Here is a 13,283-nt window from a genome sequence, read left to right as displayed (position 1 = left end):
GAATTTATCTGCTGATATTTGGCATGGTAATAATTGTGAAATGTGGGCTATATTTGATGTGTTTCATTACTCTGTGTCAAAGGATTGAACATGACTTTCTTAAATTAAACTGATATATTTGTTACTGGCTTTCTTCCAGTCTAGAATTGCTGCCCTGCAACTTAAAACCTAACAATAATAACTTAATGGATGAGGAAATAACACCCACACACATTCAAGCTAATGAATAACTGTTGCTCTCAGTGAGGTCTTATCACATAGCAATAGGAACCTAATAAAGATCAGAGCCAATCAGTGACTCGCGCTGTTTGCCTTGCAAATATTTCAGAATAAGTGAGCAACTGTCCTGTGTAAGAACACAAACATATCTACCCTTTTCTCACAACCAGGTTAACAGGTAGTCCAGCTTTTATTAAAATCATAAAACAACCAAGCAAGTAAAATCCAACAATAAAATTATCCCAATAATAACTGTAAATAACAAATATAGTAAACAACACATATTAATATTTTGAATGCTTAGTTAATATTAATAGTAATGAATAGTAATATTTTGATTACTCATCTAGCCACTTTTAAGTGCCAAGGAGTATTAATCCAGTGAGTGAACATACTTCCAAAGGGGAGAGTGATTCTTGGCCCCTCTTCTACTGAATATGCAAGAGAAGATCTGTGTCTTCCTTCTCTGGTGTAAAAAGTGTTGGGATATTCTGTCCTCCTCTAGCAAGTCATTTTTAGATTAGACAGAGAAGAGTGGAATCTCCTTCTTCCCTGACTGGCCTAAATACCTAAAGCATTTATCTGTTGATGGCACATAATATCTATAATGTTATCTGACTGTATTTTTATAGTGACCTGCTCAGTTAAAGTCCTGGCAACACATAGTATAAGTATGCATTACATCTGACAATGAAACAATGCTTTAAAAAAAGTTCACCCAATCTGTGAACTATGTTTGCCAATTTGTGGAAGGTCAATAAAGAAGGAGCAAGCAAGTCTCCAGAGCAAGGAGTTCAAGAGTGTGAGGCTAACCACAGAGAGGATTACTTTGGGGGCCATGTGTCTTACCCTTCTTGAACTCTATTCACACAGGGGTGGAAGCCACAGCAGCCCCTCCCTGCTTCAAGGATGATCTCATCCAGACCTAATTGTTGTGAACTGGGGTGCCTCTGGATCAATAGCTACAACATCTTTTGAGATTTGTTCTGAGCTTATTTCTCCCTATCCAGATCCTTACAATTCTAGACAGAGTTAAGCTGTCACAATTACTAGAGGAGGAGATGATGCACAAATGAGGATTATCAGCAAATCAATAATTCCTCAACCAGAGCTGGTGGAAGAGCTTCCCTTACAGTTCCATGTGGATATTAAAATGTAGTAGGAAGCATACCAAGCCTGTAGTATCCACATTAGAGCACTCACTAGTTCAGTTGCTTTCCCCTTCAAATGGAACCACCACAGGCTAGCATCTCCAACACCAGTAGGCAAGGTAACATGGTCAATGATAACAAAAACCACTGAGAGATCTAATAGCACAAATGGGTCATATTCACATCATCGAGATCCTGGTATACTTTATTGATTTGGTTTGGTTTGGTTTTTGGACTGCCTTTATTATTGTTTATCAACAAGTCAAGGCAACAAACATACCTAATATTCTTTCCTCCGAATGCTTTTCCCACAACAACAATCCTGTGTGGTGGATTGGGCTGAGAGAGTGTGATTGTCCAAAATCACCCAGCTGGTATCCACAAGTGTAATCAATACTGTTTCTGTCCTCATCTAAAACCTGGCAAAAGCCCAAATGAATCATTTTCATTTAGATTCTTCTATAATTAAGGCACTGCAACTTTTTCATCAACATTCACCAAGGGGATTTTTGGAAACCACATATATTGAGATATGGCTTCTTTGAAAACAAACTTTTTTCAAGGCTGTTGACATGACATCTCCCCACCCTGCAAAAAAAGCATCAAATATCTCTTGAATTCAAGCATGCATGCCTTTCCAGATGCCTGAAGAGCCAGGAGGATGTGGGTCTAAAGACATGTTGATTCATGCTGCAGATGACCCTATCCACTTCTCAGCCTCCACAAACTCAAATGAGTCCTATGAGACAGTGGAAGACATTGCCCCATGATTCATATTAGATTCTGTCCATATATCATTTAATTGCCAATGAATATGAGTGATCCTGTCTTCAGAAAACTTTGTCTTCATTCATTTCATTCCATTTCATTCATTTCATTCATTTCATTCATTTCATTCATTTCATTCATTTCACTCATTTCACTCATTTCACTCATTTCATTCATTTCATTTCATTTCAATTCATTTCAATTCATTTCATTTATTGCCTTCAAGACAGTTACCAATGCCTTCACCAAACGCAAAGCACCCAATTGGCTTAATCTCAGACACTCTTGTCCTTCTGTTTTGGGAACCACCAAACATCTGATCCTTCTTTATTAAGCTACCTCAGTGCTTATTAGTGTTATGATACATATAAATTCCCCTACCTGGGGAGAGTACATCTATCTGTGTAGACAGTACATCAATACATCTTGAGGACATCAGTCTTAAAAATATAGGACAAGAGGGAAGATCAGAACCATGAATCATGGCATTAGTATGTTATATCAACATAGCAAGAATTGGGGTTCAGCTAAGGATCCCTAATGTGAAAAGTCTCCAAGAGGGAAATGTCTCTTTTTCTTGGCTACCTATCTGTTCTGCATTTGTGTTAAATATAACAACTTTAGCAACAACTTTAATAGGTGGGACTTTAACTCCCAGAATTACCCAGCCTGGGTTGGGAATATAAATGCACTCATCTTAAAGTTGCTGAGGTTGAGAAACACTAATAAAAACGTCTTTCATAACTGATGATAAAAGGATAATATCTTCTGCATCTTTACTCTTCCTGTGTGCTTGGCATGAAAAGCAAAAAAGTTGGAAAGAGCAGGAATACTTGATTTCTTGCCTGAAAAAAGAATGTTAATCTGACACTGCTTTATAAGAGTTTCTGGAAAATAGGATGAAGTCCCTGATAAAAGGAAAAGGCAGTGAAAAAAGTGTGCAGTCCTTTGGGTGATAATTTACTAGGGTGTATTAAAGGAATATATATACAAATGGAGAAGAAATGAACACTAGAGGGTGCTAAGTGTGAATTTGGGTTAATAAAAGGAAAAAGGGAATGACATTGCCACAGGTGTCACTGTCATACTACAGACCACTCTACCAAACAGAGGAAATAGAAGAACCTTTTGCTAATCAATTAGCTGAGGTGTGCAAGATGCACCCTATAATAGCAATAGGGGACTTTAACAATTCTGACATCAACTGGGAGAAAAACTTTACACGCAGTTGGAGATCAAACTGATTCCTGATTCAGTTACTAGAGAACTTTGTCTACGAAAAAGTAAAGAATGGAAGTAGAGGATTGGTTGTACTGGACTTAATTCTCACTAAAAGAAATAAAATGAAGGAAGGGGTTGAAGTTATGGGAACTTTGGGAGAGAGTGACCATGTGATATTGGAATTCAACAAAATGCAGGCACAAGCAATAGAACAAAATCAAACTCATATCTTAAGTTTTAAGAGAGTAGATTTCAACAAACTTAGTGAGAGCTTGGACAGGATTCCATGAATGGAAATATTTAAGGGGAAAGCAACTCAAGAGGCTTGGGAAACTCTGAAAAATGAGATTATAAAATCCCTGTCTAGCACAATACCACTGAAAAAAAAAAATTGATCCCAGAAGAAACCAGCATGGTTACATAACAAACTCTCTGATAAACTAAAAAACAAAAAAGACAGGTATAGGACTTCCGGTTCCGGCGGCTACGGCGACAGGCAGATCGCTGCCTGCTCCAGCTCTCCCGGTGGGCTTCCCCCGCTTCTGGGGGGGCACAAGACGCCTTGGAGGGGCGTCTTGCCGAAGGAACGGCTCGCGGAGGGTCCTGGCGTCGGCGGCGGCTGGCGGGGGCTCCTCCGCTTCGTTCTAGGCATCGGGGAGCAGTTTTGGAGGACGTGCGTGCGCACGCGTCTCGCCCCATGCCGATCGGAGAACACACTTCCGAACGAAGCAGCGGCAGTATGGTGAGAGGCTTCCTTTCTGCATTCCTTCGCTTTTGAATTGATGAACTTTTCAGCACTTTTAAAAAGTTAAACTTTCGGATCCCTGCTAGAGGTGCGGCTAGAGGGAGGGGGATTTCCCCCCCTCCCTTGGACAAGCGGCTTGAAAAGACTTTCCTTCCATCCCCAGAGAGGAGGAGGGGGGAGAGCCAACTAATGATGCCTCACCCCTATAAAAGTGATTTTCATTCGACCTAGCTCCAGAACTAATGGATGAACTGAGAACTTTTTGAACTTTTAAAAATTTTACTATGCCTCTGAGCCCAAAGCTGGCAGGGCAAGATGGCACACTTCCGTTGTCTTCATGAACTGTGAAACCTGACTCCACCTTTAAAATTCAGGCTTCCGGTCTTTGTCTCCGAGTCACCCAGAGGAATTTCTTGTGGATTGCTACTTTCTGAACTCTTTGGAGAAAAAAACTTTCATCTACTGCTAGAGTGACTAAAGAAATCCCCATCTGTTTGGATCCTCTGCCTTCTGAATTCGCCTGCCTGCTCTACCTCTCCAGCTGCCCAGTCTCTACTTTGACTGATCTCCTTGCTTCATAAACCATGTCTCCAAAAAGACCACCTCCTGGAAAGCCTGGCTTTGCTACTTCTGCTCCAACGTCTGCAACGTCTAGTCCAGCTACACAGTCAAAGATATCAGAACTGATGCAACCCAAGACTACAGAGATAGACTTCCAACAAATGCTTCAACAAATTTTACAAGGCCAGGAGGAAATTAAGAAACAGTTAAGGGAAATGAAAGATGAAATTAAACAGAATCAAGCCCAAATCTTTAAGAACTCACAGAGACTGGACCTTGTGGAGGGTGGGGTGGCGGAGGCGAGGGGGGGGGTAGAGGCCTTACAGAAGGGGAACAAAGAACTTGACATCCAACAAATGAAAGCAGAGTTTGAAAGAATGTCCTTTTATCTTAGATTTCAAAATGTAATAGAAGCAGATGGGGAAAATATAAGGGACATTATGACTAACATTTTAGCTGAATACATACACAAAGATAAACAGCAGATGGAATGGGAGATAGATCTAGCTTATAGAGTGAATTCAGCATATGCCAGAACACATAATGTACCCAGGGAGGTTCATATTAAATTTCTTAGGAAAACCACAAGAGATGAAATTCTGGGTGTACAAAGGGGGCAAACACTGACATACCACGATAGGGAGATAACCATTCTAAAGCAGATTCCCAAAAAAATTAGGGAAAAAAGGAAAAGCTATTCGCAATTGGCGAATAAACTATACCAGAAGGGGGTGTGGTTTAGATGGTTGATGCCTGAAGGTATGCTGATATTCTGGGAGGAGACAAGAATCAGAATCAACACACCCATAGAGGCACAGGCCTTTATGGAAAAAAACAAAGCGAACCTAGAAAAAACAGATGACACTACAACGGTTATACAGGACACGGGAGGGGCCGGAGCTCTGCCAGCGGGGGGTGAAGGGGCAACACCAAGAAAGCTCAGATCACAAAAATAAATAAGAAAACCACAATGTTATAAACAGACCGAAAGTATTAATGAATTTACAACTAGACTATATATTATAATTATATAAACTGATTGAAAAGTATTTTTTCTAGAATTAATATGCTGATTTTTTTTATGACTATGTAATAAGGTTTGATATTTTGATGTAACCTAGGAGTCTGGAGGGAGGGGGCGTCTGCCATACTTGCAACTGCCAAAATTTGTAACTATTCCACTTACCCTTTTCCGCATAAATGTTTTTAAAAAAACCAATAAAACTTCTTGAAAAAAAAAAAAAAAAAAAGACAGGTATAAAAAGGAAGAAGAGACACATGTAATTAAGACAGAATATCAGCATATAGTTCAAATCTACAAAGAAGAAGTCAGAAAAGCTAAGGCTCAGAATGAATTAGATTTGCCTCAATTATCAAAAATATTTTTAAAAAAAGTTTCTTTCAATGTAAAAAACAAGAAAAAAGTCAGAAAAATGATTAGTCCAATAATGGGAGAAGATGGCAAAGAGTGACAGGTAGCAGGGAGAAAAAAGAACTGCTTAATTTATTCTTTGCAGGGAGAATGGATATGTTCTTGATCCCCTGTCTGCACTGATGCCTACTTCTCCTGCCTCAGTACACCCCAAAACATTGGCACAAGCAAATTGTTTCATGGGCTGGATCTTATCCACACATTTCTTTGGGACACTTAATAACAGTCAAGTGCACCCTCCTGAACTATTTTGAAAAGGGACATAGAAATGATTGAATTAGCAACAACATACATGTGTACTGAGATGTAAGCCATGTGGAATTTATTGGGACATCCGCTAACATAACACTACCTAAAACTATGGCCTAAATATAAATGTCATACTATTTCTTCTATTATTTATGTTGTTTGGAGTGAGATCTTGGCCTCTTTTGTCTTACATTTTTTGGGTTAGAGCATTGTACTGATTGGTCAAATTGTTCAATAAATGGAAGCTAAAATTACTTCAAATACTAAAATAACCTGTCAGGAGTAGCATTGTCTATTTGGTAAAAGATCACCTGGGAAACCTATTTGTACTCACTTTGTTCATTTCGATCTTTGGATCAAGAGGCATTTGACTAGTCAATAAATTGCTTTCAATTTTTAAGTCATGATTAAACAGGGCACAAGTTTGGACTTACATTCTCTTCCACCCTTCCACCATCTGTGATTCTGTGATTTTTGTTGAACCATACTTTTTCATATTCTTTCATATAACATGCTATATACAATCAGTATAACATACGGTAGAAAATGTTTCATCCATTATGCAGGATTTTTTCCCCAATTTTTCATCCAAAATGTTCATCCGGTTCTGTTGAAAACGGCTCAACTGCAGGTAATTGCCTATTTTCTAGATTATAACCTCTGGTTGCACATCTAAGTGAATCTCAACAAAAGTTTAATGAAATCTTTTTGCCTTTGAATTTTGAACCTTGAATATTAGCAAGATAGCACATTTCTATTAACTTCAAACAGCTTCTTTAGGAAAACAGAATATAATTATGGGAGTTCTGAATTAGAATTATCTCTTTATGAAATGGAATGAATAAGTAGTGAACCTGAAGATACCGTAATGCACCTAGTGAAAAATAGTTTTTAATATATCACACATAGTTCTTTTGAAACCCAAGTTAGTATATGAATGATTTTTAGTATCTCCTACTTTGGGATGGATGTTTTTCAATATAAATAATATAACACAAGAGCTTATTGCCTTTAAATATTTACACTAATGGTATATATTAACTAATATATAACATTATTTAAACCAATTTGTTGTGGGTTAATACTTTTGTCCTCTATATTTCAATATAGGGTACATTCCAAATGAAAATTTTCTTGAAGATCTGCATTGCTGATTGCAGCTGAATAATAGAGCTGCATGAAGCAGTCAGTTGGCCTCACAGCCTTAACCAAGTCACTTTTTTCATCTTTAGCCCTTACATCTCATTATCACCGTCTTCTCATGGATATTTCAATGATAGTTATCTGGAGTTTTAATTTAGTTGAGGAGCTAAGTTGCAAATTGAATTATATTTGTAGATGGTTGGAACTGTACCTGAATTTTGGGCCTGCCATTTGCAATCTGATTCTATGCCTTGACTGATTACAGAATATGACATTGTGACAGCATATGAAGTAGACCAAAATGGAGATTATATAACCCATGCAATTGCACACCATGAAAGAAGGAAGCGATCAACTTCAGGGAGCTCAACTGATTCATTACATCTCCATCTCCAAGGATTTGGCCATGACTTTCAACTTGATCTTAAGACCTCCAATTTTCTTGTGGCACCTGGATTTACAGTACAAACTCTGGGCAAGGGGGGAACCAAGACAGTACAGACATTCCCATCTGAAGACTTTTGTTTTTATCAAGGCATTTTGCGATTGCACAAAAACTCAACTGTAGCACTTTCAACATGTGGAGGCTTGGTAAGTAGAGATGTGACAAATGTTACAATTTAAGTTATGTGGAAGTCAAATTGGAAAGAAAATGTTCTATATAGGTAAAATATTTGTGAGCATTTCAGTAGCAAATCATGCATATAATCATTTGTGATAAATTAAGAACTCTGCTGTCTTGTGTATGCATCCAACTAGACAAAGAAGGATTTGGATCATGAAATGGAATAGAGTAATATTGAATAGATCTTCATTTACAAAACATAGTAACGAATCCTCTGTGAAACTCTGCATTTCAGAGTTGGAAACAAGACTGCATCCACTTAGATAAGCTCATCATCATCCTACCAAAAAAGTTTTTTTAAAAGCAAGAATTGAAATTTAAAATTAACCCTGTTTTAAAGCCTTCATTTAGGTAGGGTTTTTTAATATCCTTGTCCACTCATTATCACTGTCTTCTCATGGATATTTCAATGATAGTTATCTGGAGTTTTAATTTAGTCGAGGAGCTAAATTGCAAATTGATTGGTGCCCTCTTGTAAGCAAGCTGGCTCATTTCCATTTTATCTATGTTTAGACAATAATCAGATTTGTTCATTCCTTGCTTTTTACTGACAGTGTGAGGACTAGCTCACAACAGCTCTGTCTTTCTGTGAAGAATGATCCTGTGATAACCATGCCAATACATTGGGGGGCAGGAAGATTTGATTAGGTATAATACCATACTAGGAAGTAGAAGAAGGAAACATATTGAATTTGTTGCTCAGTGATGACTCAAATCAGGGCATACTTTGTGTATCAGACCTCATTCATTCATTCATTCATTCACCTTATGTGGGTGAATGAAAGAAATATCAGTCATTCCATCTTATTATTACCATGCTGAGCCCTTTTGTGTTGCAAGCCATCTGATCTGATTTGTTTTATGGAAAAGACAAGTGAGTTAAGTTCCTATTCCAGCTTTACTAGGGAACCACGAATTTCAGATAATTTCTCATAAAAAATATTTGACCACCCAGAAAACTTATAAATAAACAGAAATGTTCTGTAAACAGTCTAGCTTTCATAATTTCTGATTTAGGGTTATTAACTCCCACTGAGACCAGTCCTGGAGATTTTATTCCTCCAATTAAAGTGTGCATGTGACATACTTGCATTGAGCTATGCATATACACCCTTACACTTGCCAGAATCCATGCTCCCAAAAAAGACAGGGCCAGTACAAAAATATTAAATTACTATGAATTGTACTAATCACTGTCAGTTAAGATTAATTGCTTGTAAAATATAGCATTCCATTTATAAAATTAATTTAGCCCCATTTTCATATCTACAACCATTCATTCACAGGAAAGCTATCCTCTCAACCACAAGTATAAATATTCTCAGAGGGACTGTAGAATTAGAGTTCAGGAAAGCAAACAAATCTACATATGCTTACTCTTTGTTAAGTCATATTGATCTCAGCAGTTCTTATTCTCATTTAAGTATGGAAAGGGTTCTGCTATATTGGCTGCCAATCTCTTTAAACTAGTGAAAATTGGGAAAGAAATCAGGAGGTTTTTTTTGGTACAGTTCCCCATCCCCCCCCCCCCCCCCGTCCCAAAATAAGTAAGGTCAAAAGAGGCATTAAGTGGGCTTTCCCAATGCTGGATTATGAGCAATCTTAATTTTTAATTTTTACCAGTTCCCACTCTGTATAATGTGTTGAGTTAGAGGGGAATATCTCTAGCATAACCCGGCCCAAATATGGCCCACCATTTAGATTTGGTTACTCATAGCAATTATTTAGACAAAGTTCTATATTGACTAGTTAAGAGGCTCTTATACACCATGAATGCATAACTCCTTATTTTGCTTTTTTACCCATAGCATGTGATATATTCTATCTACAATACTGATTGAAGAACAATGCATTCTGGTGGAAGATTATGGCTGTATTCTTGATCCGAGTAGATTGATCCTAAATGGAGCTAATTCTTGAAGTTTCTTTAAGGCAATTTCCATCACAGGAAATTGAGTATCTTAGATACAGATTAACAGAGTTGGAAGGGACCTTGAAGGTCATCTAGTCCAACCCCCCTGCCCAAGAAGACCCTACACCATTTTTGACAGATGGCAGTCCAGTCTCTTGAAAGCATCCAGTGACAAAGCTCTTACAACTTCTGAATGCAAGCTGTTCCATTAGTTGATTGCTCTCACTGTTGGAAAATTTATCCTTATTTCCAGGTTGAATCTCTCCTTGATCAGTTTCCATCCATTATTCCTTGTCTGGCCTTCAGGTGCCTTGGAAAATAGCTTGACCCCTTCCTCTTTCTGGCAGCCCCTCAAATATTGGAACACTCCCATCATGTCTCCCCTGGTCCTTCTCTTCACTAGACTAGCACCATTCATCTTGTTTTAGCCTCCAGTCCAGTTCCCTAATCATTTTGGTTGTGCTTCACTGCACTTTTTCTAGAGTGTCAACATCTTTTTTTATAGTGTGATGACCAAAATTGGATGCAGTATTCTAGGTGGGTGCATTTTCATTATTTGATGACCAGAGACATCCAAGAACCAAACTGTGGTTATAACTATGCAATTTAAGGCCTTGATTGATTGCCTGGCACTTTTTAACATGACATGAATATAAAAAGGGGATTATGTTTTTGAAGATGCAATCGTGACCACCATCCTGACTTGTAGATGATGACTAGAGCATCAAACAAATATGATGTAATTTTACAAGCTAAGTAAATAGTGCATCCTAGTGGGGACTCAGCTGATACATTTGACTAGCGAGTAATAACAAATTAATTGAATAATATAATGTTTTGAATATTGTGTTCATATTTTATTTGATACTTTGATATATGGTTATTGAAGATGTTGGCTAAAGTATTTGTGCACATCCATTTTTCACTCTATGGGCCAGCATTGTGCTACTTAGTAATCTTCTGTTAATGTGTTTTCAACCTAATTGAAATCTAATTGAAATTCTCCATTTCATAAAAATAATATTCTCATTCTTCTGCGGAGATGGGGAATTTCAGAAAAATATGTTGAGTGGGGAAAATTATTATAATATAATAATTATATCATGATAATTATGAATTCATTTTAAAACCAAAAATGTTGTCCCCTTTCAGTCTCCTTGCACTGCATGTGTTTCCTGTAATTCTGGTGGAAAATATAATATCAATTGACCCCCATGGCAGCCAAGGAAAGAAGTTGGTGCTCTGAAAGTTACTTCTATTTTAAGTTCAAATTTTTTTAAAAAAAATACATTAAACTTTTTTTCTTTGCTAATTCATCTTACTTTTAGAATGCCCAAGGAATGGCATTATAAAATGGGCAGTGCAAAAAGCATAGATGAGAAGAGATTCTGAAATTATCCACATTATGTAAAAAAAACTAACCCTTGATATTAATACATGTCATTTTTCAGCGTATTTATGAACTGCAGTAAGCATCTGTATATTAATATTAAAAACTTGTGAATTGGATTTAATGTTCTATAGGGAGATGACTTCACTTAATTACAGATATATTTTGTAATGAGATAACATGATGTCTCTTTATTAGAATGCCAGGATTATGCTATTTATTTTTACCAAAATCCCACCCATAGGTTCCACCCAGGAAAGAAAGTCTAATTTATATTCAGAAGTGCTTAAGTTTTAGCTTATTATTTATTGAAACATAAATATTCAAGATGATTAGAGACTTTTTCCACTTTCAAAGTATAAAAACAATGATACGCAATAAAGGTGAAATCAATTAATTAGCCACCCCTTCATACTCTTGGAGATTTGTTTAACAAGTTTTTCCTCTTCTTTGGTGACTATAAAATAGCAAAATAATTTCATGCTCCCAGGATTTATATTCTCAGTTTGACTACTTATACATCTCAAGTTGTATTAATTACAAGACTAACACCAGGAACTGACTTATACATGTTTAGTTGTACATGTTTCATAGCTTAGTAAATGAGTGCCTTCATTTTGGATAGAAAAAAAAATCTGTCTGGGAATCTGTGATGAGACATCCTCATAATGTAGTAATCAGTATTTTAGTAGTAATAAGGATTTTGTAGCATATCAAAAATTTAGGTAGTGAAGTAAATCTTTTACAACCATATTTGGGGATGGAAAAAATCATCATTAAGCAGTGTGGTCATTAAGTGAGACATCATGTGACCGCACCTGATTTTACAGCCTTTTTTGCCCCAGTCATTAAGCAAATTACCCTGCTCTTTAAGGAAGATAGCACATAACCACAATTTTCAACCTTCCCTGATGACTTTCCAGTGAATAAAGGCAAACATACAGGTACCAGGATAATGTTGCAAGATCCAGCCTGGGTAAGTCATCGGGAATAGAGGTTTTGTCTTCTGAGTTTTCAGACTCAGGCTGGAGCCCATCCTCAGGGAACTTCTCTCTACCAGAATATACCGGACAGTTCAGAAGACTAAACCTCTGATCCCAGTGTCAGGGTGTGAATTAAGCCCTGTAAATTAACGAGGTATGAAATCGTGGCATTTCCTTGAAGCATACTTTTTAAATAAGCAAAATAAACCCAAGATATATTCTAAGAAACACATTTTATTGTAAAGAAAGTAAAAATACAAACTTACTAAGTTAAATAATTACATCTTGGTAAAATTCCTGTCTGCCTTGGCAGACGGATAAAAGAAAGGCAAAGTGAAGGTGTGAAAGAATGTGTACATGCGCAGTGAAGCTGAGATAAGAGTCAATTCATTCTACCGTATAACTCAGAATGTAAGCACGGCTGGGAAACCAAATAAACGCAGTTACACCCAGTGACTGACCCAGATTGGATCTTACTTCTGACTTATCTGACTTATCAGAAACCAACTGGAAAGGTTACAGATGACCCTCAGGGCATGGCACGGCATGGCACTGCAATTGTCACAAATGCAGAGCCCAAATTGTGTTCTTGTGGCTGCAGTGGTCTGGTTATGTCACTTTTTCAGCACCAATTTAATTTTGAACAGTCAGTAAATGAATAGTCATAAATGGAGGACTATCTGTATGGGGAGAAAAACCTAAACAATGAGCATAACATGGCTCTATAAGGACCAAATGAAACATATAGAGCAGAAAAAGCTTCTGAGTTCCATAGAAGTCGTCTTCCTTAAGATGAACAAAATGAACCAAAACAGGAGGAAGAAGAGAAAAGGACAGAAAGGAGTTTCAAGACTAACAATTTGGGTTTTCAGCAAAAAAAAAAA

At 37.2% G+C, this 13,283-nt stretch overlaps 1 protein-coding gene across 2 annotated transcripts in view; it reads left to right on the top strand.

Annotated features, from left to right (window-relative positions):
- The window catches only part of ADAMTS16 (ADAM metallopeptidase with thrombospondin type 1 motif 16), a 79,214-nt gene that overhangs the window by 1,587 nt on the left and 64,344 nt on the right, over positions 1 to 13,283 (top strand). The window contains exon 3 of one of the 2 annotated variants that reach the window (XM_081952967.1): positions 7,755 to 8,080. The exons of the other annotated variant lie outside the window; for it this stretch is intronic. Coding sequence (XP_081809093.1) covers positions 7,755 to 8,080 — 326 coding nt within the window. The remainder of the gene's footprint in view (positions 1 to 7,754; positions 8,081 to 13,283) is intronic. 2 annotated transcript variants of the gene reach the window in all.

The sequence above is a fragment of the Natrix helvetica genome (genome assembly GCF_964273705.1).
Source record: "Natrix helvetica genome assembly, chromosome: 4".
Classification (NCBI taxonomy): domain Eukaryota; kingdom Metazoa; phylum Chordata; class Lepidosauria; order Squamata; family Natricidae; genus Natrix; species Natrix helvetica.
The sequence above is the reverse complement of the archived record's forward strand: the minus strand, read 5'-3'. Positions and strand labels throughout refer to the sequence as shown.